The sequence below is a fragment of the Nerophis lumbriciformis genome, linkage group LG08, assembly GCF_033978685.3.
Source record: "Nerophis lumbriciformis linkage group LG08, RoL_Nlum_v2.1, whole genome shotgun sequence".
Taxonomy (NCBI): domain Eukaryota; kingdom Metazoa; phylum Chordata; class Actinopteri; order Syngnathiformes; family Syngnathidae; genus Nerophis; species Nerophis lumbriciformis.
Window position 1 is genome coordinate 52,130,065 of NC_084555.2, and position 27,436 is coordinate 52,157,500.

Genomic DNA, 27,436 nt, shown 5'->3' on the forward strand with positions numbered 1-27,436 from the left:
AGAGGAAACACCACGTTATTATCATCTCAGCCATGAAGGGACCTCCCCCTTTCAGTTGGCCCCGCCCACACCTGTTTTCCCAGCTGGATCTGGAGTCTCTTTATCACGCCGTCTTTCTCCTGGACCTGGCTGGTCAGGTCTTGGTACTTCCTGTACAAGGAGCCCTCGGACTCGCTGCTTTGTACGTTGGCCGACTTCAACTTGTCCTCCATGACGTGGATCTGGAAGGCGTTGATCATCCGGCGCATGATTAGAAAACTTTTGAACAAACGGGCGCCACAAACTATTTGCTACAGCTTGAGATAACGACTTCTCTTTTTCCTCCAGACTGTCCTCAAGTGCGGGACAAAAGCTGCCCTTTACCTACCTGCTTCTCTGCACTCTGGGCGCGCTGATCGGCCTCAATCACCCGCTGCTCCAACTCTTGCATCTGAGTGCAGAGAAACAAAGCAGCGGTTACCATGGTTACATGACTCCTCCCCCCTCCCTCCTCCACTGGGAAAGTGAAAATGACCTCATCAATAATTCATCAACATCTTCCAAATTAAACTGACTGATAAAACTGCACTTTAGCGTGCGTTTTGCCTCCTAAAAGATCATTTTAATACACTGTTTAGCTCCTATGAGGGCACTTTAGCACACATTTTGGCTCCTGTTTATGGCACAGGGGTGGGATCAGACAAGCTCTGCTTCTTGCCACTCATTTTGGTGGGTTAATCACTTGAGAAAAACTGTTCTTGTGAAGACACATGCAGGTTTGCACTTTACTACATATTTGTAGCTCCTGAGACAACACTTTAGCACGCATTTTGGCTCCTAAGAGGACACTTTAGTACATGTTTTGGCTCCTAAGGCAACACTTTAGTACATATTTGAACTCCTAAAACAACACTTAAATAAATGTCTTAGCTCCTAAAAGGACACCTTAATATGTGTTTGGGTTCCAAAAGGGCACTTTAGCACATGTTTTGGCACATAAGACTGGAACTTTAGGATGCGTTTTGGCTCATAAGACAACACTTAAGCACACATTTTGGCTCCCAAAACAACACTTTAAAACATGTTTTGGCTCCTAAAACGACACTTGAGCATGTGTTTTGGGGCCCAAAATGGCACTTTAGCACACGTTTTGGCACATAAAAAGACACTTTAGCACACGTTTTTGGCTCCTAAAACAACACTTGAATAAATGTTATGGCTCCTAAAAGAACACCTGAGCATGTGTTTTGGGTCCCAAAAGGGCACTTTAGCACACGTTTTGGCACATAAGAGGACACTTTAGTACACATTTTAGCTCTTAAGACAATGCTTAAGCACACATTTTGGCTCCTAAAAGGACACTTTAATACATGTTTTGGCTCATAAAACGACACCTGAGCATGTGTTTTGGGTCCCAAAAGGGCACTTTAGCACACATTTTGGCACATAAGACTGGAACTTTAGGATGCGTTTTGGCTCCTAAGAGGACACTTTAGTACATATTTTGGCTCTTAAAACATAACTTTAGTGCATATTTTTGTTCCTAAAAGGACACTGCGTTTTTGGTCCCTGGAGGGCACTTCAACATACATTTTGGCTCCTAAAAGGACACTTTAATACATGTTTTGGCTACTAAAACGACACCTGAGCATGTGTTTTGGGTCCCAAAAGGGCACTTTAGCACACGTTTTGGCACATAAGAGGACACTTTAGTGCACATTTTAGCTCTTAAGACAACACTTAAGCACACATTTTGGCTCCTAAAAGGACACTTTAATACATGTTTTGGCTCATAAAACGACACCTGAGCATGTGTTTTGGGTCCCATAAGGGCACTTTAGCACACGTTTTGGCACATAAGACTGGAACATTAGGATGTGTTTTGGCTCCTAAGAGGACACTTTAGTACACATTTTAGCTCTTAAGACAACACTTCAGCACACATTTTGGCTACTAAAAGGACACTTTAATACATGTTTTGGCTCATAAAACGACACCCGAGCATGTGTTTTGGGTCCCAAAAGGGCACTTTAGCACACGTTTTGGCACATAAGAGGACACTTTAGTGCACATTTTAGCTCTTAAGACAACACTTAAGCACACATTTTGGCTCCTAAAAGGACACTTTAATACATGTTTTGGCTCATAAAACAACACATGAGTATGTGTTTTGGGTCCCAAAAGGGCACTTTAGCACACGTTTTGGCACATAAGAGGACACTTTAGCATGCTTTACGTCTCAAAAAGGACACTTTAATACATCTTTTGGCTCCTAAAACGACACTTGAGCATGTTTTGGGTTCCAAAAGGGCACTTTAGCACACGTTTTGGCACATAAGAGGACACTTTAGCACACGTTTTGGCACATAAGAGGACACTTTAGCATGCTTTACGTCTCGAAAAGGACACTTTAATACATCTTTTGGCTCCTAAAACGACACTTGAGCATGTGTTTTGGGTTCCAAAAGGGCACTTTAGCACACGTTTTGGCACATAAGAGGACACTTTAGCACACGTTTTGGCACATAAGAGGACACTTTAGCATGCTTTACGTCTCAAAAAGGACACATTAATACATCTTTTGGCTCCTAAAACGACACTTGAGCATGTGTTTTGGGTTCCAAAAGGGCACTTTAGCACACGTTTTGGCACATAAAAGGACACTTTAGCACACGTTTTTGGCTCCTAAAACAACACTTGAATAAATGTTATGGCTCCTAAAAGAACACCTGAGCATGTGTTTTGGGTCCCAAAAGGGCACTTTAGCACACGTTTTGGCACATAAGAGGACACTTTAGTACACATTTTAGCTCTTAAGACAATGCTTAAGCACACATTTTGGCTCCTAAAAGGACACTTTAATACATGTTTTGGCTCATAAAACGACACCTGAGCATGTGTTTTGGGTCCCAAAAGGGCACTTTAGCACACATTTTGGCACATAAGACTGGAACTTTAGGATGCGTTTTGGCTCCTAAGAGGACACTTTAGTACATATTTTGGCTCCTAAAACATAACTTTAGTACATATTTTAGTTCCTAAAAGGACACTGTGTTTTTGGTCCCTGGAGGGCACTTCAACATACATTTTGGCTCCTAAAAGGACACTTTAATACATGTTTTGTCTCCTAAAACGACACCTGAGCATGTGTTTTGGGTCCCAAAAGGGAACTTTAGCACACGTTTTGGCACATAAGAGGACACTTTAGTACACATTTTAGCTCTTAAGACAACACTTCAGCACACATTTTGGCTACTAAAAGGACACTTTAATACATGTTTTGGCTCATAAAACGACACCTGAGCATGTGTTTTGGGTCCCATAAGGGCACTTTAGCACACGTTTTGGCACATAAGACTGGAACATTAGGATGTGTTTTGGCTCCTAAGAGGACACTTTAGTACATATTTTGGCTCCTAAAACATAACTTTAGTACATATTTTAGTTCCTAAAAGGACACTGTGTTTTTGGTCCCTGGAGGGCACTTCAACATACATTTTGGCTCCTAAAAGGACACTTTAATACATGTTTTGGCTCCTAAAACGACACCTGAGCATGTGTTTTGGGTCCCAAAAGGGCACTTTAGCACACGTTTTGGCACATAAGAGGACACTTTAGTACACAATTTAACTCTTAAGACAACACTTAAGCACACATTTTGGCTCCTAAAAGGACACTTTAATACATGTTTTGGCTCCTAAAACGACACCTGAGCATGTGTTTTGGGTCCCAAAAAGGCACTTTAGCACACGTTTTGGCACATAAGACTGGAACTTTAGGATGCGTTTTGGCTCCTAAGAGGACACTTTAGTACATATTTTGGCTCTGAAAACATGACTTTAGTACATATTTTAGTTCCTAAAAGGACATTGTGTTTTTGGTCCCTGGAGGGCACTTCAACATACATTTTGGCTCCTAAGAGGACACTTTAATACATCTTTTGGCTCCTAAAACGACACTTGAGCATTTGTTTTGGGTTCCAAAAGGGCACTTTAGCACACGTTTTGGCAAATAAGAGGACACTTTAGCACACATTTTGGCACATAAGAGGACACTTTAGCACACGTTTTGGCACATAAGAGGACACTTTAGCATGCTTTATGGCTCCTAAAAGGACACTTTAATACATTTTTTTGGCTCCTAAAACGACAATGACAACCATTGGTACTTTAACTTTAACTTTAACCTGAGCATGTGTTTTGGGTCCCAAAATGACACTTTAGCACACGTTTTGGCACATAAGAGGACACTTTAGCACACGTTTTGGCACATAAGAGGACACTTTAGCATGCTTTACGTCGCAAAAAGGACACTTTAATCCATCTTTTGGCTCCTAAAACGACACTTGAGCATGTGTTTTGGAATCCAAAAGGGCACTTTAGCACACATTTTGGCACATAAGAGAACACTTTAGCACACGTTTTGGCACATAAGAGGACACTTTTGCACACGTTTTGGCACATAAGAGGACACTTTAGCATGCTTTACGTCTCGAAAAGAACACTTTAATACATCTTTTGGCTCCTAAAATGACACTTGAGCATGTGTTTTGGGTTCCAAAAGGGCACTTTAGCACACGTTTTGGCACATAAGAGGACACTTTAGCACACGTTTTGGCACATAAGAGGACACTTTAGCATGCTTTACGACTCGAAAAGGACACTTTAATACATCTTTTGGCTCCTAAAACGACACTTGAGCATATGTTTTGGGTTCCAAAAGGGCACTTTAGCACACGTTTTGGCACATAAGAGGACACTTTAGCACACATTTTGGCACATAAGAGGACACTTTAGCACATGTTCTGGCACATAAGAGGACACTTCAGCATGCTTTATGGCTCCTAAAAGGACACTTTAATACATGTTTTGGCTCCTAAAAAAACAGTGACAATCATTGGTACTTTAACTTTAACTTTAACCTGAGCATGTGTTTTGGGTCCCAAAAGGGCACTTTAGCACACGTTTTGGCACATAAGAGGACACTTTAGCACACGTTTTGGCACATAAGAGGACACTTTAGCATGCTTTACGTCGCAAAAAGGACACTTTAATCCATCTTTTGGCTCCTAAAACGACACTTGAGCATGTGTTTTGGAATCCAAAAGGGCACTTTAGCACACATTTTGGCACATAAGAGAACACTTTAGCACACGTTTTGGCACATAAGAGGACACTTTTGCACACGTTTTGGCACATAAGAGGACACTTTAGCATGCTTTACGTCTCGAAAAGAACACTTTAATACATCTTTTGGCTCCTAAAATGACACTTGAGCATGTGTTTTGGGTTCCAAAAGGGCACTTTAGCACACGTTTTGGCACATAAGAGGACACTTTAGCACACGTTTTGGCACATAAGAGGACACTTTAGCATGCTTTACGACTCGGAAATGACACTTTAATACATCTTTTGGCTCCTAAAACGACACTTGAGCATATGTTTTGGGTTCCAAAAGGGCACTTTAGCACACGTTTTGGCACATAAGAGTTCACTTTAGCACACATTTTGGCACATAAGAGGACACTTTAGCACACGTTCTGGCACATAAGAGGACACTTCAGCATGCTTTATGGCTCCTAAAAGGACACTTTAATACATGTTTTGGCTCCTAAAAAAACAGTGACAATCATTGGTACTTTAACTTTAACTTTAACCTGAGCATGTGTTTTGGGTCCCAAAAGGGCACTTTAGCACACGTTTTGGCACATAAGAGGACACTTTAGCACACGTTTTGGCACATAAGAGGACACTTTAGCATGCTTTACGTCTCAAAAAGGACACTTTAATACATCTTTTGGCTCCTAAAACGACACCTGAGCATGTGTTTTGGGTCCCAAAAGGGCACTTTAGCACACGTTTTGGCACATAAGAGGACACTTTAGCACATGTTTTGGCACCTAAGAGGACACTTTAGCATGCTTTACGTCTCGAAAAGGACACTTTAATACATCTTTTGGCTCCTAAAACGACACTTGAGCATTTGTTTTGGGTTCCAAAGGGGCACTTTAGCACACGTTTTGGCACATAAGAGGACACTTTAGCACACGTTTTGGCACATAAGAGGACACTTTAGTGCACATTTTAGCTCTTAAGACAACACTTAAGCACACATTTTGGCTCCTAAAAGGACACTTTAATACATGTTTTGGCTCCTAAAAGAACACCTGAGCATGTGTTTTGGGTCCCAAAAGAGCACTTTAGCACACGTTTTGGCACATAAGAGGACACTTTAGCACACGTTTTGGCGCATAAGAGGACACTTTAGCACACGTTTTGGCACATAAGAGGACACTTTAGCACACGTTTTGGCACATAAGAGAACACTTTAGCACACGTTTTGGCGCATAAGAGGACACTTTAGCACACGTTTTGGCACATAAGAGGACACTTCAGCATGCTTTATGGCTCCTAAAAGGACACTTTAATACATGTTTTGGCTCCTAAAACAACAGTGACAATCATTGGTACTTTAACTTTAACTTTAACCTTAGCATGTGTTTTGGGTCCCAAAAGGGCACTTTAGCACACGGTTTGGCACATAAGAGGACACTTTAGTGCACATTTTAGCTCTTAAGACAACACTTAAGCACACATTTTGGCTCCTAAAAGGACACTTTAATACATGTTTTGGCTCCTAAAAGGACACCTGAGCATGTGTTTTGGGTTCCAAAAGGGCACTTTAGCACACGTTTTGGCATATAAGAGGACACTTTAGCACACGTTTTGGCACATAAGAGGACACTTTAGCATGCTTTATGGCTCCTAAAAGGACACTTTAATACATGTTTTGGCTCCTAAAATGACAGTGACAATCATTGGTACTTGAACTTTAACTTTAACCTGAGCATGTGTTTTGGGTCCCAAAAGGGCACTTTAGCACACGTTTTGGCACATCAGAGGACACTTTAGCACACGTTTTGGCACATCAGAGGACACTTTAGCACACGTTTTGGCACATAAGAGGACACTTTACCACACGTTTTGGCACATAAGAGGACACTTTAGCATGCTTTATGGCTTCTAAAAGGACACTTTAATACATGTTTTGGCTCCTAAAACGACAGTGACAATCATTGGTACTTGAACTTTAACCTGAGCATGTGTTTTGGGTCCCAAAGGGGCACTTTAGCACACGTTTTGGCACATAAGACGACACTTTAGTACACGTTTTGGCACATAAGAGGACACTTTAGCTTGCTTTACGTCTCAAAAAGGACACTTTAATACATCTTTTGGCTCCTAAAACGACACTTGAGCATGTGTTTTGGGTTCCAAAAGGGCACTTTAGCACACGTTTTGGCACATAAAAGGTTTCTTTAGCACACGTTTTGGCACATAAGAGGACACTTTAGCACACATTTTGGCACCTAAGAGGACACTTTAGCACACGTTTTGGCACATAAGAGGACACTTTAGCACACGTTTTGGCACATAAGAGGACACTTTAGCATGCTTTATGGCTCCTAAAAGGAAACTTTAATACATGTTTTGGCTCCTAAAATGACAGTGACAATCATTGGTACTTGAACTTGAACTTTAACCTGAGCATGTGTTTTGGGTCCCAAAAGGGCACTTTAGCACACGTTTTGGCACATAAGAGGACACTTTAGCACACGTTTTGGCACATAAGAGGACACTTTAGCATGCTTTATGGCTCCTAAAAGGACACTTTAATACATGTTTTGGCTCCTAAAACGACAGTGACAATCATTGGTACTTGAACTTTAACTTTAACCTGAGCATGTGTTTTGGGTCCCAAAAGGGCACTTTAGCACACGTTTTGGCACATCAGAGGACACTTTAGCACACGTTTTGGCACATCAGAGGACACTTTAGCACACGTTTTGGCACATAAGAGGACACTTTACCACACGTTTTGGCACATAAGAGGACACTTTAGCATGCTTTATGGCTTCTAAAAGGACACTTTAATACATGTTTTGGCTCCTAAAACGACAGTGACAATCATTGGTACTTGAACTTTAACCTGAGCATGTGTTTTGGGTCCCAAAGGGGCACTTTAGCACACGTTTTGGCACATAAGACGACACATTAGCACAAAGTTTTGGCACATAAGAGGACACTTTAGCTTGCTTTACGTCTCAAAAAGGACACTTTAATACATCTTTTGGCTCCTAAAACGACACTTGAGCATGTGTTTTGGGTTCCAAAAGGGCACTTTAGCACACGTTTTGGCACATAAAAGGTTTCTTTAGCACACGTTTTGGCACATAAGAGGACACTTTAGCACACATTTTGGCACCTAAGAGGACACTTTAGCACACGTTTTGGCACATAAGAGGACACTTTAGCACACGTTTTGGCACATAAGAGGACACTTTAGCATGCTTATGGCTCCTAAAAGGAAACTTTAATACATGTTTTGGCTCCTAAAACGACAGTGACAATCATTGGTACTTGAACTTGAACTTTAACCTGAGCATGTGTTTTGGGTCCCAAAAGGGCACTTTAGCACACGTTTTGGCACATAAGACTGGAACATTAGGATGTGTTTTGGCTCCTAAGAGGACAATTTAGTACATATTTTGGCTCCTAAAACATAACTTTAGTACATATTTTAGTTCCTAAAAGGACACTGTGTTTTTGGTCCCTGGAGGGCACTTCAACATACATTTTGGCTCCTAAAAGGACACTTTAATACATGTTTTGGCTCCTAAAACGACACCTGAGCATGTGTTTTGGGTCCCAAAAGGGCACTTTAGCACACGTTTTGGCACATAAGAGGACACTTTAGTACACAATTTAACTCTTAAGACAACACTTAAGCACACATTTTGGCTCCTAAAAGGACACTTTAATACATGTTTTGGCTCCTAAAACGACACCTGAGCATGTGTTTTGGGTCCCAAAAAGGCACTTTAGCACACGTTTTGGCACATAAGACTGGAACTTTAGGATGCGTTTTGGCTCCTAAGAGGACACTTTAGTACATATTTTGGCTCTGAAAACATGACTTTAGTACATATTTTAGTTCCTAAAAGGACATTGTGTTTTTGGTCCCTGGAGGGCACTTCAACATACATTTTGGCTCCTAAGAGGACACTTTAATACATCTTTTGGCTCCTAAAACGACACTTGAGCATTTGTTTTGGGTTCCAAAAGGGCACTTTAGCACACGTTTTGGCAAATAAGAGGACACTTTAGCACACATTTTGGCACATAAGAGGACACTTTAGCACACGTTTTGGCACATAAGAGGACACTTTAGCATGCTTTATGGCTCCTAAAAGGACACTTTAATACATTTTTTTGGCTCCTAAAACGACAATGACAACCATTGGTACTTTAACTTTAACTTTAACCTGAGCATGTGTTTTGGGTCCCAAAATGACACTTTAGCACACGTTTTGGCACATAAGAGGACACTTTAGCACACGTTTTGGCACATAAGAGGACACTTTAGCATGCTTTACGTCGCAAAAAGGACACTTTAATCCATCTTTTGGCTCCTAAAACGACACTTGAGCATGTGTTTTGGAATCCAAAAGGGCACTTTAGCACACATTTTGGCACATAAGAGAACACTTTAGCACACGTTTTGGCACATAAGAGGACACTTTTGCACACGTTTTGGCACATAAGAGGACACTTTAGCATGCTTTACGTCTCGAAAAGAACACTTTAATACATCTTTTGGCTCCTAAAATGACACTTGAGCATGTGTTTTGGGTTCCAAAAGGGCACTTTAGCACACGTTTTGGCACATAAGAGGACACTTTAGCACACGTTTTGGCACATAAGAGGACACTTTAGCATGCTTTACGACTCGAAAAGGACACTTTAATACATCTTTTGGCTCCTAAAACGACACTTGAGCATATGTTTTGGGTTCCAAAAGGGCACTTTAGCACACGTTTTGGCACATAAGAGGACACTTTAGCACACATTTTGGCACATAAGAGGACACTTTAGCACATGTTCTGGCACATAAGAGGACACTTCAGCATGCTTTATGGCTCCTAAAAGGACACTTTAATACATGTTTTGGCTCCTAAAAAAACAGTGACAATCATTGGTACTTTAACTTTAACTTTAACCTGAGCATGTGTTTTGGGTCCCAAAAGGGCACTTTAGCACACGTTTTGGCACATAAGAGGACACTTTAGCACACGTTTTGGCACATAAGAGGACACTTTAGCATGCTTTACGTCGCAAAAAGGACACTTTAATCCATCTTTTGGCTCCTAAAACGACACTTGAGCATGTGTTTTGGAATCCAAAAGGGCACTTTAGCACACATTTTGGCACATAAGAGAACACTTTAGCACACGTTTTGGCACATAAGAGGACACTTTTGCACACGTTTTGGCACATAAGAGGACACTTTAGCATGCTTTACGTCTCGAAAAGAACACTTTAATACATCTTTTGGCTCCTAAAATGACACTTGAGCATGTGTTTTGGGTTCCAAAAGGGCACTTTAGCACACGTTTTGGCACATAAGAGGACACTTTAGCACACGTTTTGGCACATAAGAGGACACTTTAGCATGCTTTACGACTCGGAAATGACACTTTAATACATCTTTTGGCTCCTAAAACGACACTTGAGCATATGTTTTGGGTTCCAAAAGGGCACTTTAGCACACGTTTTGGCACATAAGAGTTCACTTTAGCACACATTTTGGCACATAAGAGGACACTTTAGCACACGTTCTGGCACATAAGAGGACACTTCAGCATGCTTTATGGCTCCTAAAAGGACACTTTAATACATGTTTTGGCTCCTAAAACGACACCTGAGCATGTGTTTTGGGTCCCAAAAGGGCACTTTAGCACACGTTTTGGCACATAAGAGGACACTTTAGCACATGTTTTGGCACCTAAGAGGACACTTTAGCATGCTTTACGTCTCGAAAAGGACACTTTAATACATCTTTTGGCTCCTAAAACGACACTTGAGCATTTGTTTTGGGTTCCAAAGGGGCACTTTAGCACACGTTTTGGCACATAAGAGGACACTTTAGCACACGTTTTGGCACATAAGAGGACACTTTAGTGCACATTTTAGCTCTTAAGACAACACTTAAGCACACATTTTGGCTCCTAAAAGGACACTTTAATACATGTTTTGGCTCCTAAAAGAACACCTGAGCATGTGTTTTGGGTCCCAAAAGAGCACTTTAGCACACGTTTTGGCACATAAGAGGACACTTTAGCACACGTTTTGGCGCATAAGAGGACACTTTAGCACACGTTTTGGCACATAAGAGGACACTTTAGCACACGTTTTGGCACATAAGAGAACACTTTAGCACACGTTTTGGCGCATAAGAGGACACTTTAGCACACGTTTTGGCACATAAGAGGACACTTCAGCATGCTTTATGGCTCCTAAAAGGACACTTTAATACATGTTTTGGCTCCTAAAACAACAGTGACAATCATTGGTACTTTAACTTTAACTTTAACCTTAGCATGTGTTTTGGGTCCCAAAAGGGCACTTTAGCACACGGTTTGGCACATAAGAGGACACTTTAGTGCACATTTTAGCTCTTAAGACAACACTTAAGCACACATTTTGGCTCCTAAAAGGACACTTTAATACATGTTTTGGCTCCTAAAAGGACACCTGAGCATGTGTTTTGGGTTCCAAAAGGGCACTTTAGCACACGTTTTGGCATATAAGAGGACACTTTAGCACACGTTTTGGCACATAAGAGGACACTTTAGCATGCTTTATGGCTCCTAAAAGGACACTTTAATACATGTTTTGGCTCCTAAAACGACAGTGACAATCATTGGTACTTGAACTTTAACTTTAACCTGAGCATGTGTTTTGGGTCCCAAAAGGGCACTTTAGCACACGTTTTGGCACATCAGAGGACACTTTAGCACACGTTTTGGCACATCAGAGGACACTTTAGCACACGTTTTGGCACATAAGAGGACACTTTACCACACGTTTTGGCACATAAGAGGACACTTTAGCATGCTTTATGGCTTCTAAAAGGACACTTTAATACATGTTTTGGCTCCTAAAACGACAGTGACAATCATTGGTACTTGAACTTTAACCTGAGCATGTGTTTTGGGTCCCAAAGGGGCACTTTAGCACACGTTTTGGCACATAAGACGACACTTTAGTACACGTTTTGGCACATAAGAGGACACTTTAGCTTGCTTTACGTCTCAAAAAGGACACTTTAATACATCTTTTGGCTCCTAAAACGACACTTGAGCATGTGTTTTGGGTTCCAAAAGGGCACTTTAGCACACGTTTTGGCACATAAAAGGTTTCTTTAGCACACGTTTTGGCACATAAGAGGACACTTTAGCACACATTTTGGCACCTAAGAGGACACTTTAGCACACGTTTTGGCACATAAGAGGACACTTTAGCACACGTTTTGGCACATAAGAGGACACTTTAGCATGCTTTATGGCTCCTAAAAGGAAACTTTAATACATGTTTTGGCTCCTAAAATGACAGTGACAATCATTGGTACTTGAACTTGAACTTTAACCTGAGCATGTGTTTTGGGTCCCAAAAGGGCACTTTAGCACACGTTTTGGCACATAAGAGGACACTTTAGCACACGTTTTGGCACATAAGAGGACACTTTAGCATGCTTTATGGCTCCTAAAAGGACACTTTAATACATGTTTTGGCTCCTAAAACGACAGTGACAATCATTGGTACTTGAACTTTAACTTTAACCTGAGCATGTGTTTTGGGTCCCAAAAGGGCACTTTAGCACACGTTTTGGCACATCAGAGGACACTTTAGCACACGTTTTGGCACATCAGAGGACACTTTAGCACACGTTTTGGCACATAAGAGGACACTTTACCACACGTTTTGGCACATAAGAGGACACTTTAGCATGCTTTATGGCTTCTAAAAGGACACTTTAATACATGTTTTGGCTCCTAAAACGACAGTGACAATCATTGGTACTTGAACTTTAACCTGAGCATGTGTTTTGGGTCCCAAAGGGGCACTTTAGCACACGTTTTGGCACATAAGACGACACATTAGCACAAAGTTTTGGCACATAAGAGGACACTTTAGCTTGCTTTACGTCTCAAAAAGGACACTTTAATACATCTTTTGGCTCCTAAAACGACACTTGAGCATGTGTTTTGGGTTCCAAAAGGGCACTTTAGCACACGTTTTGGCACATAAAAGGTTTCTTTAGCACACGTTTTGGCACATAAGAGGACACTTTAGCACACATTTTGGCACCTAAGAGGACACTTTAGCACACGTTTTGGCACATAAGAGGACACTTTAGCACACGTTTTGGCACATAAGAGGACACTTTAGCATGCTTATGGCTCCTAAAAGGAAACTTTAATACATGTTTTGGCTCCTAAAACGACAGTGACAATCATTGGTACTTGAACTTGAACTTTAACCTGAGCATGTGTTTTGGGTCCCAAAAGGGCACTTTAGCACACGTTTTGGTACATAAGAGGACACTTTAGCACACGTGTTGGCACATAAGAGGACACTTTAGCATGCTTTACGTCTCAAAAAGGACACTTTAATACATCTTTTGGCTCCTAAAACGACACCTGAGCATGTGTTTTGGGTCCTTAAAGGGCACTTTAGCACACGTTTTGGCACATAAGAGGACACTTTAGCACATGTTTTGGCACCTAAGAAGACACTTTAGCATGCTTTACGTCTCGAAAAGGACACTTTAATACATCTTTTGGCTCCTAAAACGACACTTGAGCATTTGTTTTGGGTTCCAAAGGGGCACTTTAGCACACGTTTTGGCACATAAGAGGACACTTTAGCACACGTTTTGGCACATAAGAGGACACTTTAGCATGCTTTACGTCTCAAAAGGACACTTTAATACATCTTTTGGCTCCTAAAACGACACTTGAGCATGTGTTTTGGGTTCCAAAAGGGCACTTTAGCACACGTTTTGGCACATAAGAGGACACTTTAGCACACGTTTTGGCACATAAGAGGACACTTTAGCATGCTTTATGGCTCCTAAAAGGACACTTTAATACATGTTTTGGCTCCTAAAACGACAGTGACAATCATTGGTACTTGAACTTTAACTTTAACCTGAGCATGTGTTTTGGGTCCCAAAAGGGCACTTTAGCACACGTTTTGGCACATAAGAGGACACTTTAGCATGCTTTACGTCTCGAAAAGGACACTTTAATACGTCTTTTGGCTCCTAAAACGACACTTGAGCATGTGTTTTGGGTTCCAAAAGAGCACTTTAGCACACGTTTTGGCACATAAGAGGACACTTTACCACACGTTTTGGCACATAAGAGGACACTTTAGCATGCTTTATGGCTTCTAAAAGGACACTTTAATACATGTTTTGGCTCCTAAAACGACAGTGACAATCATTGGTACTTGAACTTTAACCTGAGCATGTGTTTTGGGTCCCAAAGGGGCACTTTAGCACACGTTTTGGCACATAAGACGACACTTTAGTACACGTTTTGGCACATAAGAGGACACTTTAGCTTGCTTTACGTCTCAAAAAGGACACTTTAATACATCTTTTGGCTCCTAAAACGACACTTGAGCATGTGTTTTGGGTTCCAAAAGGGCACTTTAGCACACGTTTTGGCACATAAAAGGTTTCTTTAGCACACGTTTTGGCACATAAGAGGACACTTTAGCACACATTTTGGCACCTAAGAGGACACTTTAGCACACGTTTTGGCACATAAGAGGACACTTTAGCACACGTTTTGGCACATAAGAGGACACTTTAGCATGCTTTATGGCTCCTAAAAGGAAACTTTAATACATGTTTTGGCTCCTAAAATGACAGTGACAATCATTGGTACTTGAACTTGAACTTTAACCTGAGCATGTGTTTTGGGTCCCAAAAGGGCACTTTAGCACACGTTTTGGCACATAAGAGGACACTTTAGCACACGTTTTGGCACATAAGAGGACACTTTAGCATGCTTTATGGCTCCTAAAAGGACACTTTAATACATGTTTTGGCTCCTAAAACGACAGTGACAATCATTGGTACTTGAACTTTAACTTTAACCTGAGCATGTGTTTTGGGTCCCAAAAGGGCACTTTAGCACACGTTTTGGCACATCAGAGGACACTTTAGCACACGTTTTGGCACATCAGAGGACACTTTAGCACACGTTTTGGCACATAAGAGGACACTTTACCACACGTTTTGGCACATAAGAGGACACTTTAGCATGCTTTATGGCTTCTAAAAGGACACTTTAATACATGTTTTGGCTCCTAAAACGACAGTGACAATCATTGGTACTTGAACTTTAACCTGAGCATGTGTTTTGGGTCCCAAAGGGGCACTTTAGCACACGTTTTGGCACATAAGACGACACATTAGCACAAAGTTTTGGCACATAAGAGGACACTTTAGCTTGCTTTACGTCTCAAAAAGGACACTTTAATACATCTTTTGGCTCCTAAAACGACACTTGAGCATGTGTTTTGGGTTCCAAAAGGGCACTTTAGCACACGTTTTGGCACATAAAAGGTTTCTTTAGCACACGTTTTGGCACATAAGAGGACACTTTAGCACACATTTTGGCACCTAAGAGGACACTTTAGCACACGTTTTGGCACATAAGAGGACACTTTAGCACACGTTTTGGCACATAAGAGGACACTTTAGCATGCTTATGGCTCCTAAAAGGAAACTTTAATACATGTTTTGGCTCCTAAAACGACAGTGACAATCATTGGTACTTGAACTTGAACTTTAACCTGAGCATGTGTTTTGGGTCCCAAAAGGGCACTTTAGCACACGTTTTGGTACATAAGAGGACACTTTAGCACACGTGTTGGCACATAAGAGGACACTTTAGCATGCTTTACGTCTCAAAAAGGACACTTTAATACATCTTTTGGCTCCTAAAACGACACCTGAGCATGTGTTTTGGGTCCTTAAAGGGCACTTTAGCACACGTTTTGGCACATAAGAGGACACTTTAGCACATGTTTTGGCACCTAAGAAGACACTTTAGCATGCTTTACGTCTCGAAAAGGACACTTTAATACATCTTTTGGCTCCTAAAACGACACTTGAGCATTTGTTTTGGGTTCCAAAGGGGCACTTTAGCACACGTTTTGGCACATAAGAGGACACTTTAGCACACGTTTTGGCACATAAGAGGACACTTTAGCATGCTTTACGTCTCAAAAGGACACTTTAATACATCTTTTGGCTCCTAAAACGACACTTGAGCATGTGTTTTGGGTTCCAAAAGGGCACTTTAGCACACGTTTTGGCACATAAGAGGACACTTTAGCACACGTTTTGGCACATAAGAGGACACTTTAGCATGCTTTATGGCTCCTAAAAGGACACTTTAATACATGTTTTGGCTCCTAAAACGACAGTGACAATCATTGGTACTTGAACTTTAACTTTAACCTGAGCATGTGTTTTGGGTCCCAAAAGGGCACTTTAGCACACGTTTTGGCACATAAGAGGACACTTTAGCATGCTTTACGTCTCGAAAAGGACACTTTAATACGTCTTTTGGCTCCTAAAACGACACTTGAGCATGTGTTTTGGGTTCCAAAAGAGCACTTTAGCACACGTTTTGGCACATAAGAGGACACTTTAGCACACGTTTTGGCACATAAGAGGACACTTTAGCATGCTTTATGGCTCCTAAAAGGACACTTTAATACATGTTTTGGCTCCTAAAACGACAGTGACAATCATTGGTACTTGAACTTTAACTTTAACCTGAGCATGTGTTTTGGGTCCCAAAGGGGCACTTTAGCACACAATTTGGCACATAAGACGACACTTTAGCACACGTTTTGGCACATAAGAGGACACTTTAGCTTGCTTTACGTCTCAAAAAGGACACTTTAATACATCTTTTGGCTCCTAAAACGACACTTGAGCATGTGTTTTGGGTTCCAAAAGGGCACTTTAGCACACGTTTTGGCACATAAAAGGTTTCTTTAGCACACGTTTTGGCACATAAGAGGACACTTTAGCACACATTTTGGCACCTAAGAGGACACTTTAGCACACGTTTTGGCACATAAGAGGACACTTTAGCACACGTTTTGGCACATAAGAGGACACTTTAGCATGCTTATGGCTCCTAAAAGGAAACTTTAATACATGTTTTGGCTCCTAAAATGACAGTGACAATCATTGGTACTTGAACTTGAACTTTAACCTGAGCATGTGTTTTGGGTCCCAAAAGGGCACTTTAGCACACGTTTTGGTACATAAGAGGACACTTTAGCACACGTGTTGGCACATAAGAGGACACTTTAGCATGCTTTACGTCTCAAAAAGGACACTTTAATACATCTTTTGGCTCCTAAAACGACACCTGAGCATGTGTTTTGGGTCCCAAAAGGGCACTTTAGCACACGTTTTGGCACATAAGAGGACACTTTAGCACATGTTTTGGCACCTAAGAAGACACTTTAGCATGCTTTACGTCTCGAAAAGGACACTTTAATACATCTTTTGGCTCCTAAAACGACACTTGAGCATTTGTTTTGGGTTCCAAAGGGGCACTTTAGCACACGTTTTGGCACATAAGAGGACACTTTAGCACACGTTTTGGCACATAAGAGGACACTTTAGCATGCTTTACGTCTCAAAAGGACACTTTAATACATCTTTTGGCTCCTAAAACGACACTTGAGCATGTGTTTTGGGTTCCAAAAGGGCACTTTAGCACACGTTTTGGCACATAAGAGGACACTTTAGCACACGTTTTGGCACATAAGAGGACACTTTAGCATGCTTTATGGCTCCTAAAAGGACACTTTAATAAATGTTTTGGCTCCTAAAACGACAGTGACAATCATTGGTACTTGAACTTTAACTTTAACCTGAGCATGTGTTTTGGGTCCCAAAAGGGCACTTTAGCACACGTTTTGGCACATAAGAGGACACTTTAGCATGCTTTACGTCTCGAAAAGGACACTTTAATACGTCTTTTGGCTCCTAAAACGACACTTGAGCATGTGTTTTGGGTTCCAAAAGAGCACTTTAGCACACGTTTTGGCACATAAGAAGACACTTTAGCACACGTTTTGGCGCATAAGAGGACACTTTAGCACACGTTTTGGCACATAAGAGGACACTTCAGCATGCTTTATGGCTCCTAAAAGGACACTTTAATACATGTTTTGGCTCCTAAAACGACAGTGACAATCATTGGTACTTGAACTTTAACCTTAGCATGTGTTTTGGGTCCCAAAAGGGCACTTTAGCACACGGTTTGGCACATAAGAGGACACTTTAGTGCACATTTTAGCTCTTAAGACAACACTTAAGCACACATTTTGGCTCCTAAAAGGACACTTTAATACATGTTTTGGCTCCTAAAAGAACACCTGAGCATGTGTTTTGGGTCCCAAAAGAGCACTTTAGCACACGTTTTGGCACATAAGAGGACACTTTAGCACACGTTTTGGTGCATAAGAGGACACTTTAGCACACGTTTTGGCACATAAGAGGACACTTTAGCACACGTTTTGGCACATAAGAGAACACTTTAGCACACGTTTTGGCGCATAAGAGGACACTTTAGCACACGTTTTGGCACATAAGAGGACACTTCAGCATGCTTTATGGCTCCTAAAAGGACACTTTAATACATGTTTTGGCTCCTAAAACAACAGTGACAATCATTGGTACTTTAACTTTAACTTTAACCTTAGCATGTGTTTTGGGTCCCAAAAGGGCACTTTAGCACACGGTTTGGCACATAAGAGGACACTTTAGTGCACATTTTAGCTCTTAAGACAACACTTAAGCACACATTTTGGCTCCTAAAAGGACACTTTAATACATGTTTTGGCTCCTAAAAGGACACCTGAGCATGTGTTTTGGGTTCCAAAAGGGCACTTTAGCACACGTTTTGGCACATAAGAGGACACTTTAGCACACGTTTTGGCACATAAGAGGACACTTTAGCATGCTTTATGGCTCCTAAAAGGACACTTTAATACATGTTTTGGCTCCTAAAACGACAGTGACAATCATTGGTACTTGAACTTTAACTTTAACCTGAGCATGTGTTTTGGGTCCCAAAAGGGCACTTTAGCACACGTTTTGGCACATAAGAGGACACTTTAGCATGCTTTATGGCTCCTAAAAGGACACTTTAATACATGTTTTGGCTCCTAAAACGACAGTGACAATCATTGGTACTTGAACTTTAACTTTAACCTGAGCATGTGTTTTGGGTCCCAAAGGGGCACTTTAGCACACGTTTTGGCACATAAGACGACACTTTAGCACACGTTTTGGCACATAAGAGGACACTTTAGCTTGCTTTACGTCTCAAAAAGGACACTTTAATACATCTTTTGGCTCCTAAAACGACACTTGAGCATGTGTTTTGGGTTCCAAAAGGGCACTTTAGCACACGTTTTGGCACATAAAAGGTTTCTTTAGCACACGTTTTGGCACATAAGAGGACACTTTAGCACACATTTTGGCACCTAAGAGGACACTTTAGCACACGTTTTGGCACATAAGAGGACACTTTAGCACACGTTTTGGCACATAAGAGGACACTTTAGCATGCTTATGGCTCCTAAAAGGAAACTTTAATACATGTTTTGGCTCCTAAAATGACAGTGACAATCATTGGTACTTGAACTTGAACTTTAACCTGAGCATGTGTTTTGGGTCCCAAAAGGGCACTTTAGCACACGTTTTGGTACATAAGAGGACACTTTAGCACACGTGTTGGCACATAAGAGGACACTTTAGCATGCTTTACGTCTCAAAAAGGACACTTTAATACATCTTTTGGCTCCTAAAACGACACCTGAGCATGTGTTTTGGGTCCCAAAAGGGCACTTTAGCACACGTTTTGGCACATAAGAGGACACTTTAGCACATGTTTTGGCACCTAAGAGGACACTTTAGCATGCTTTACGTCTCGAAAAGGACACTTTAATACATCTTTTGGCTCCTAAAACGACACTTGAGCATTTGTTTTGGGTTCCAAAGGGGCACTTTAGCACACGTTTTGGCACATAAGAGGACACTTTAGCACACGTTTTGGCACATAAGAGGACACTTTAGCATGCTTTACGTCTCAAAAGGACACTTTAATACATCTTTTGGCTCCTAAAACGACACTTGAGCATGTGTTTTGGGTTCCAAAAGGGCACTTTAGCACACGTTTTGGCACATAAGAGGACACTTTAGCACACGTTTTGGCACATAAGAGGACACTTTAGCATGCTTTATGGCTCCTAAAAGGACACTTTAATACATGTTTTGGCTCCTAAAACGACAGTGACAATCATTGGTACTTGAACTTTAACTTTAACCTGAGCATGTGTTTTGGGTCCCAAAGGGGCACTTTAGCACACGTTTTGGCACATAAGAGGACACTTTAGCATGCTTTACGTCTCGAAAAGGACACTTTAATACGTCTTTTGGCTCCTAAAACGACACTTGAGCATGTGTTTTGGGTTCCAAAAGAGCACTTTAGCACACGTTTTGGCACATAAGAAGACACTTTAGCACACGTTTTGGCGCATAAGAGGACACTTTAGCACACGTTTTGGCACATAAGAGGACACTTCAGCATGCTTTATGGCTCCTAAAAGGACACTTTAATACATGTTTTGGCTCCTAAAACGACAGTGACAATCATTGGTACTTGAACTTTAACCTTAGCATGTGTTTTGGGTCCCAAAAGGGCACTTTAGCACACGGTTTGGCACATAAGAGGACACTTTAGTGCACATTTGAGCTCTTAAGACAACACTTAAGCACACATTTTGGCTCCTAAAAGGACACTTTAATACATGTTTTGGCTCCTAAAAGAACACCTGAGCATGTGTTTTGGGTCCCAAAAGAGCACTTTAGCACACGTTTTGGCACATAAGAGGACACTTTAGCACACGTTTTGGTGCATAAGAGGACACTTTAGCACACGTTTTGGCACATAAGAGGACACTTTAGCACACGTTTTGGCACATAAGAGAACACTTTAGCACACGTTTTGGCGCATAAGAGGACACTTTAGCACACGTTTTGGCACATAAGAGGACACTTCAGCATGCTTTATGGCTCCTAAAAGGACACTTTAATACATGTTTTGGCTCCTAAAACAACAGTGACAATCATTGGTACTTTAACTTTAACTTTAACCTTAGCATGTGTTTTGGGTCCCAAAAGGGCACTTTAGCACACGGTTTGGCACATAAGAGGACACTTTAGTGCACATTTTAGCTCTTAAGACAACACTTAAGCACACATTTTGGCTCCTAAAAGGACACTTTAATACATGTTTTGGCTCCTAAAAGGACACCTGAGCATGTGTTTTGGGTTCCAAAAGGGCACTTTAGCACACGTTTTGGCACATAAGAGGACACTTTAGCACACGTTTTGGCACATAAGAGGACACTTTAGCATGCTTTATGGCTCCTAAAAGGACACTTTAATACATGTTTTGGCTCCTAAAACGACAGTGACAATCATTGGTACTTGAACTTTAACTTTAACCTGAGCATGTGTTTTGGGTCCCAAAAGGGCACTTTAGCACACGTTTTGGCACATAAGAGGACACTTTAGCATGCTTTACGTATCGAAAAGGACACTTTAATACGTCTTTTGGCTCCTAAAACGACACTTGAGCATGTGTTTTGGGTTCCAAAAGGGCACTTTAGCACACGTTTTGGCACATCAGAGGACACTTTAGCACACGTTTTGGCACATAAGAGGACACTTTAGCACACGTTTTGGCACATAAGAGGACACTTTAGCATGCTTTATGGCTCCTAAAAGGACACTTTAATACATGTTTTGGCTCCTAAAATGACAGTGACAATCATTGGTACTTTAACTTTAACTTTAACCTTAGCATGTGTTTTGGGTCCCAAAAGGGCACTTTAGCACACGTTTTGGCACATAAGAGGACACTTTAGCACACGTTTTGGCACATAAGAGGACACTTTAGCATGCTTTACGTCTCAAAAAGGACACTTTAATACATGTTTTGGCTCCTAAAACGACACCTGAGCATGTGTTTTGGGTCCCAAAAGGGCACTTTAGCATACGTTTTGGCACATAAGAGGACACTTTAGCACACGTTTTGGCACATAAGAGGACACTTTAGCATGCTTTACGTCTCAAAAAGGACACTTTAATACATATTTTGGCTCCTAAAAGAACACCTGAGCATGTGTTTTGGGTCCCAAAAGGGCACTTTAGCACACGTTTTGGCACATAAGACTGGAACTTTAGGATGGCAGATAAAATGATGTGGCGGGCTGGATTTGGCCCCCGGGCCTTGACTTTGACACCTGTGTGATAGTCCATATGACCCCTCCCTACTGGCCAGGTGTGACTTTGACACCTGTGGTCTAAATGCCCTAAATGGGCATGACAGGAAACTAACAATATTGCTTGTCAACCACTTCCATGTCTTCAGTGTTTGCTGTGTAATCTTAATACAGTAATACAAAAAATCTGATTTTTTTCTAGGTTCCTTAAACGCACCCTCGACAAAAAAAAAAAGCTTCCTCGCAAGGCAAACGTGGCTAAGAAGATTCTCCCCGCCAGATCAACGCCGTGTCTTTTTTTTAAAAATGTTTTTATTCTCTCCGGGTTTTTTTTCCACACCAAAGTGGGTCAATGTGTAAAACACTCCTAACTTGGCAAGCACATGAAGACCATGAAAGCAGACCTTTCCAAGGAGCAATAACATGACGCAATGGTACAGTCGCTCAGCAGCACCCCCCCTCCCCCCCCCCCCCCCCCCCACACACACACACACACACACACATACACACACACACACACACACACACACACTTGTATTTGTTACCTTCTTGAGACCTGAGAAAAATGCCTCCCTCTTTAGGACCAGCCTTTCTAGATATATAAAGAAGTGTATTTACAACATTAATAATATATACATACTATGCAAATATAAAAAATCTTGTTGTGAAAAATGAGTTGGAATTTCACAAGAAAAAGGTCACGATTTCACAAGAAAAACATAGAATTTTGGCAGTATTATAATACAAGTCACTCAATGCAAGTCAAAATTTTACAAGAAAAACGGAACATTTGTGCAATGTTATGATAAAAGTTGGAGTTTTACTCAATAACAGTTGCAGTTTTACAAGAAAAGCTTAAAATGTTGGCAATTTTATGAAAGAGTCGTAATTTTACTCCACAAAAGTCACAATTTTACAAGAAAACTTAACATTTTGGCAATATTATAATAATAAACATCCTTTTGCTTGGCAAAATTATGACAAAAGTCATAATTTTACTCAAAAAATGTCAGTTTTACAAGAACAACACAAACATTGGCAACATTGTGATAAAAGTCAGAATTTGATAAGACAAATGTCACCATTTTGCATTAAAAAGTAATAATTTTACATAAAAAAGTTATATACTTTACGAGAAAAATATTACAATATTACAGAAACAGAAAGAATATGAGAAATTGTTCCTAATTTTATTTAAAAAAATGTGGACACATTGTGAGAAAAAGACTGCTTTTAGTTGTTTTTTATTTTTTTATTTATTATTTGTTTGTAATTGATTTTTAATTTTCATTATTTACTTCAAGTTATTAGAGTATGTCTCTATATACATATTTATTTATTTTAAAAAAAAAATATTTTGGCCAAAAGGGGTGCATTTAAATGTCTTACACACACACTTATTATTTCATAGGTTGGCCAGAGGGGGAGCACTTCACATTTTTACACACACTTGTTATTTCATATGTTGACCAGAGGGGGAGCACTTTTATGTTTATGTTGATGTCTCAAGAAGGGTAGAAATACAAGAACACACACACACACACACACACACACACACACACACACACACACACACACACACACACACACACACACACACACACACACACACACACATGCTTGTATTTGTTACCTTCTTGAGACCTGAGAAAAATGCCTCCCTCTTTAGGACCAGCCTTTCTAGATATATAAAGAAGTGTATTTACAACATTAATAATATATACATACTATGCAAATATAAAAAATCTTGTGAAAAATTAGTTGGAATTTCACAAGAAAAAGGTCACAATTTCACAAGAAAAACTTGGAATGTTGGCAGTATTATAATAAAAGTCGTCATTTTACTCAACGCAAGTCAAAATTTTACAAGAAAAACGGAACATTTGTGCAATGTTATGATAAAAGTTGGAGTTTTACTCAATAACAGTTGAAATTTTACAAGAAAAGCTTAAAATGTTGGCTATTCTATGAAAGAGTCGTAATTTTACTCGACAAAAGTCACAATTTTACAAGAAAACTTTAACATTTTGGCAATATTATATTTCATAAACATAATTTTGCTTGGCAAAATTATGACAAAAGTCAAAAGTCATAATTTTACTCAAAAACTTTAAGTTTTACAAGAACAACACAAACATTGGCAACATTGTGATAAAAGTCAGAATTTTATATGACAAATGTCACCATTTTGCATTAAAAAGTAATAATTTTACATAAAAAAGTTATATACTTTACGAGAAAAATATTGCAATATTACAGAAACAGAAAGAATATGAGAAATTGTTCCCAATTTTATAAGAAAAAATGTGGACACATTGTGAGAAAAAGACTACTTTTAGTTGTTTTTTATTTTTTTATTTATTATTTGTTTGTAATTGGTTTTTAATCTTCATTATTTACTTCAAGTTATTAGAGTATATCTCTATATACATATTTATTTATTTAAAAAAATATATATTTTGGCCAAAAGGGGTGCATTTAAATGTCTTATACACACTTGTTATTTCATATGTTGGCCAGAGGGGGAGCACTTCACATTTTTACACACACTTGTTATTTCATATGTTGACCAGAGGGGGAGCACTTTTATGTTTATGTTGATGTCTCAAGAAGGGTAGAAATACAAGAACACACACACACACACACACACACACACACACACACACACACACACACACACACACACACACACACACACACACACGCTCACACACATGTATATGTATATATATATATATATATATATATATATATATATATGTATGTGTGGGAAAAAAATCACAAGACTATTTCATCTCTACAGGCCTGTTTCATGAGGGGGGGTTCCCTCAATCATCAATATTCAATAACATGGCAAATTCTTGCATCCAGCACACCTTACAATAGTGGTAATAAAAGATGCAACCTATGCTTGAAAGAGAAACTGTTTATTATTTACCGTCCAGACCTGTCATCCCTCAACAAGCGCAGCGAAATTGTAACAGCATGCCGCCACAGACGGAAACACCTCCTAGGTAACACATGAGCCAATCACCACGCCCCTACGCCAGCCTGTACCCACCCACTCTGTGCCCTATATAAACCATGGTATGTGAATGCTCCCATTAAAATCTCCTGATGATTGAGGGAACCCCCCCTCTTGAAACAGGCCTGTAGAGATGAAATAGTCTTGTGATTTTTTTCCCACACATACATATATTGCGTTCTACTACGGTATCGAGCACTATTTTTTGGATAACCTTATTAAGACATATATATATATATATATATATATATATATATATATATATATATATATATATATATATATATATATATATATATATATATATACAGGTATATATATATATATAAATTGAATCGTTTTTTTACTTAAACATTTTTTTTTTTACTTGCAAATCATTTTTTTAAATAAAAAAGTAATTCTACAAGTTAAAACTTTTAGCAGCAATATTATTGATATATATATATAATTGCAAATTGTTTTTATTACTTTCAGATTTTTTATTATATATATATATATATTTTTTTTTTTTAAATTTATATATATATATATATATATATATATATATATATATAAATGCGAATCGTTTTTAACTTAACATTTTTTACTTGCGAATAATTTTTTTTAAATTAAAAAATTGTTTTCAAGTTAAAACTTTTGCCAGTAAAATATAATATATATATATTTTGTTTTTTTATATATATATATAAATGCAAATTGGTTTTTTACTTACAATACATACATTTCTTTTAACTTTCGAATAATTAAAAAATGTTTAAAATAAAAATATTTAAAAGTTACAATTTTGGCAGTAATATTCCAACCTGCGTGATCCACACAATCACACCTGTAATTGACAATCTACAACGACAGGTGGCGCTGCTGAGGTAATTTAATGCTACCAGAGCTACTGTTATTTGCGCATGGTGCTCTTTGCCCAAAATGTAAAAGTAGAAGAAGCGGGATGGGCGAGTAAAATGGTGAACAGAAACATACCCCGGAATGGACTTACTCCTAAAAGTCTCGGTTCACTAAAGGGTCCAAAGTGTACCCATTTGGGACCTTTCCAGACCCCCTAGGACCTGAATGGGAACAGTTGGTCGGAGATACAGACCTTGTAGCCCTGGTTTTATTGGACTTTTTTTTTGTCTGCTGGGACTTGCATTGCAATGCATTTTCTGTAGCATGTTTCACGTGGTACTAAGAAGTGAGCAGAGAGCCACACTTGAGCCACACCTTCACTCCCCGCTCACCTTCTCCGCCAGCAGCTCCCGGATCTTCCCTGCTTGAAGGCGGAACCTGAGCAGCTGCATCTCCAGGGCCACGCAGCGCTTTTGCCAATCTACACCGGACGCCGCCGCCGCTACGGCAACGCTGCCGCCCTCCAACACGCCGGCCATGGCGAGGATTCCCCTGCCTGTCGACAACAAAACACTGGCTTCAATTTAGCATCAAAACTCTGTTGTTTGTGGCGTCAGGGGCCAGCAAGGCCTTCTCTGCTGGTCTAACATAACCAGAAGTCATGATCATGTCAGCACTCAGCGCACCTGTGATTGATGAGCTTCCTGGGCTTCTTAAGCCAGTGCAGACCTGCATTCCGGGCCAGAACGTAATCATCTGTTCGTGTACCGTAACCCGACTAACACTGCAGTATGCACTCTTTGCTCTCTTTGCTCTCTTCCCCGTGTTGTTGATTGTCTCGTGTCCTCATTGTCGCTCCAACTGCAGACCTCTGTTCCCGCGTTGACGAGCTGTGTGTCTCGTCATTCCTTGTTCCTCTGCTTCCCGGACTGCCTCTTGGATCTCGACCTCCTACGCCCCGCTATAGCCCTTGACTTCCTGCTTGCCTCACGGATCTACGAGCCTGCCCTGCGCCTTTTGGACTTGCCTCTCGCCCAACACTCTGGTAAACACTCAGCAGTTAATTCCCACACATAGTCGCACACCATACACTCTTGGATTTTTGTCACACTCCATTCCCTTGTTTATTAATGTTATTGTTTCGTTATTATATATATATATATATATATATATATATATATATATATATAAAATGTAAAAATATATAATAAATATATAAAGCTAAACTACGCCCCCTTGTTGTGTGTGCCGTCTACTCCCCCCAGTACATAATTCAATCAATCAATCAATCAATGTTTATTTATATAGCCCTAAATCACAAGTGTCTCAAAGGGCTGCACAAGCC

General features: G+C 40.1%; 1 protein-coding gene across 1 annotated transcript in view; it reads right to left on the reverse strand.

Annotated features, from left to right (window-relative positions):
* Positions 1 to 27,436, reverse strand: part of plekhh1 (pleckstrin homology domain containing, family H (with MyTH4 domain) member 1) — a 169,116-nt gene that overhangs the window by 101,133 nt on the left and 40,547 nt on the right. Inside the window, exons 2-4 of the mRNA XM_072913745.1 lie at positions 26,484 to 26,647; positions 368 to 430; positions 72 to 221 (exon numbers count right to left, since the gene is read on the reverse strand). Of these exons, the coding sequence (XP_072769846.1) occupies positions 72 to 221; positions 368 to 430; positions 26,484 to 26,630 (360 nt within the window). The 5' untranslated portion in view covers positions 26,631 to 26,647. The remainder of the gene's footprint in view (positions 1 to 71; positions 222 to 367; positions 431 to 26,483; positions 26,648 to 27,436) is intronic.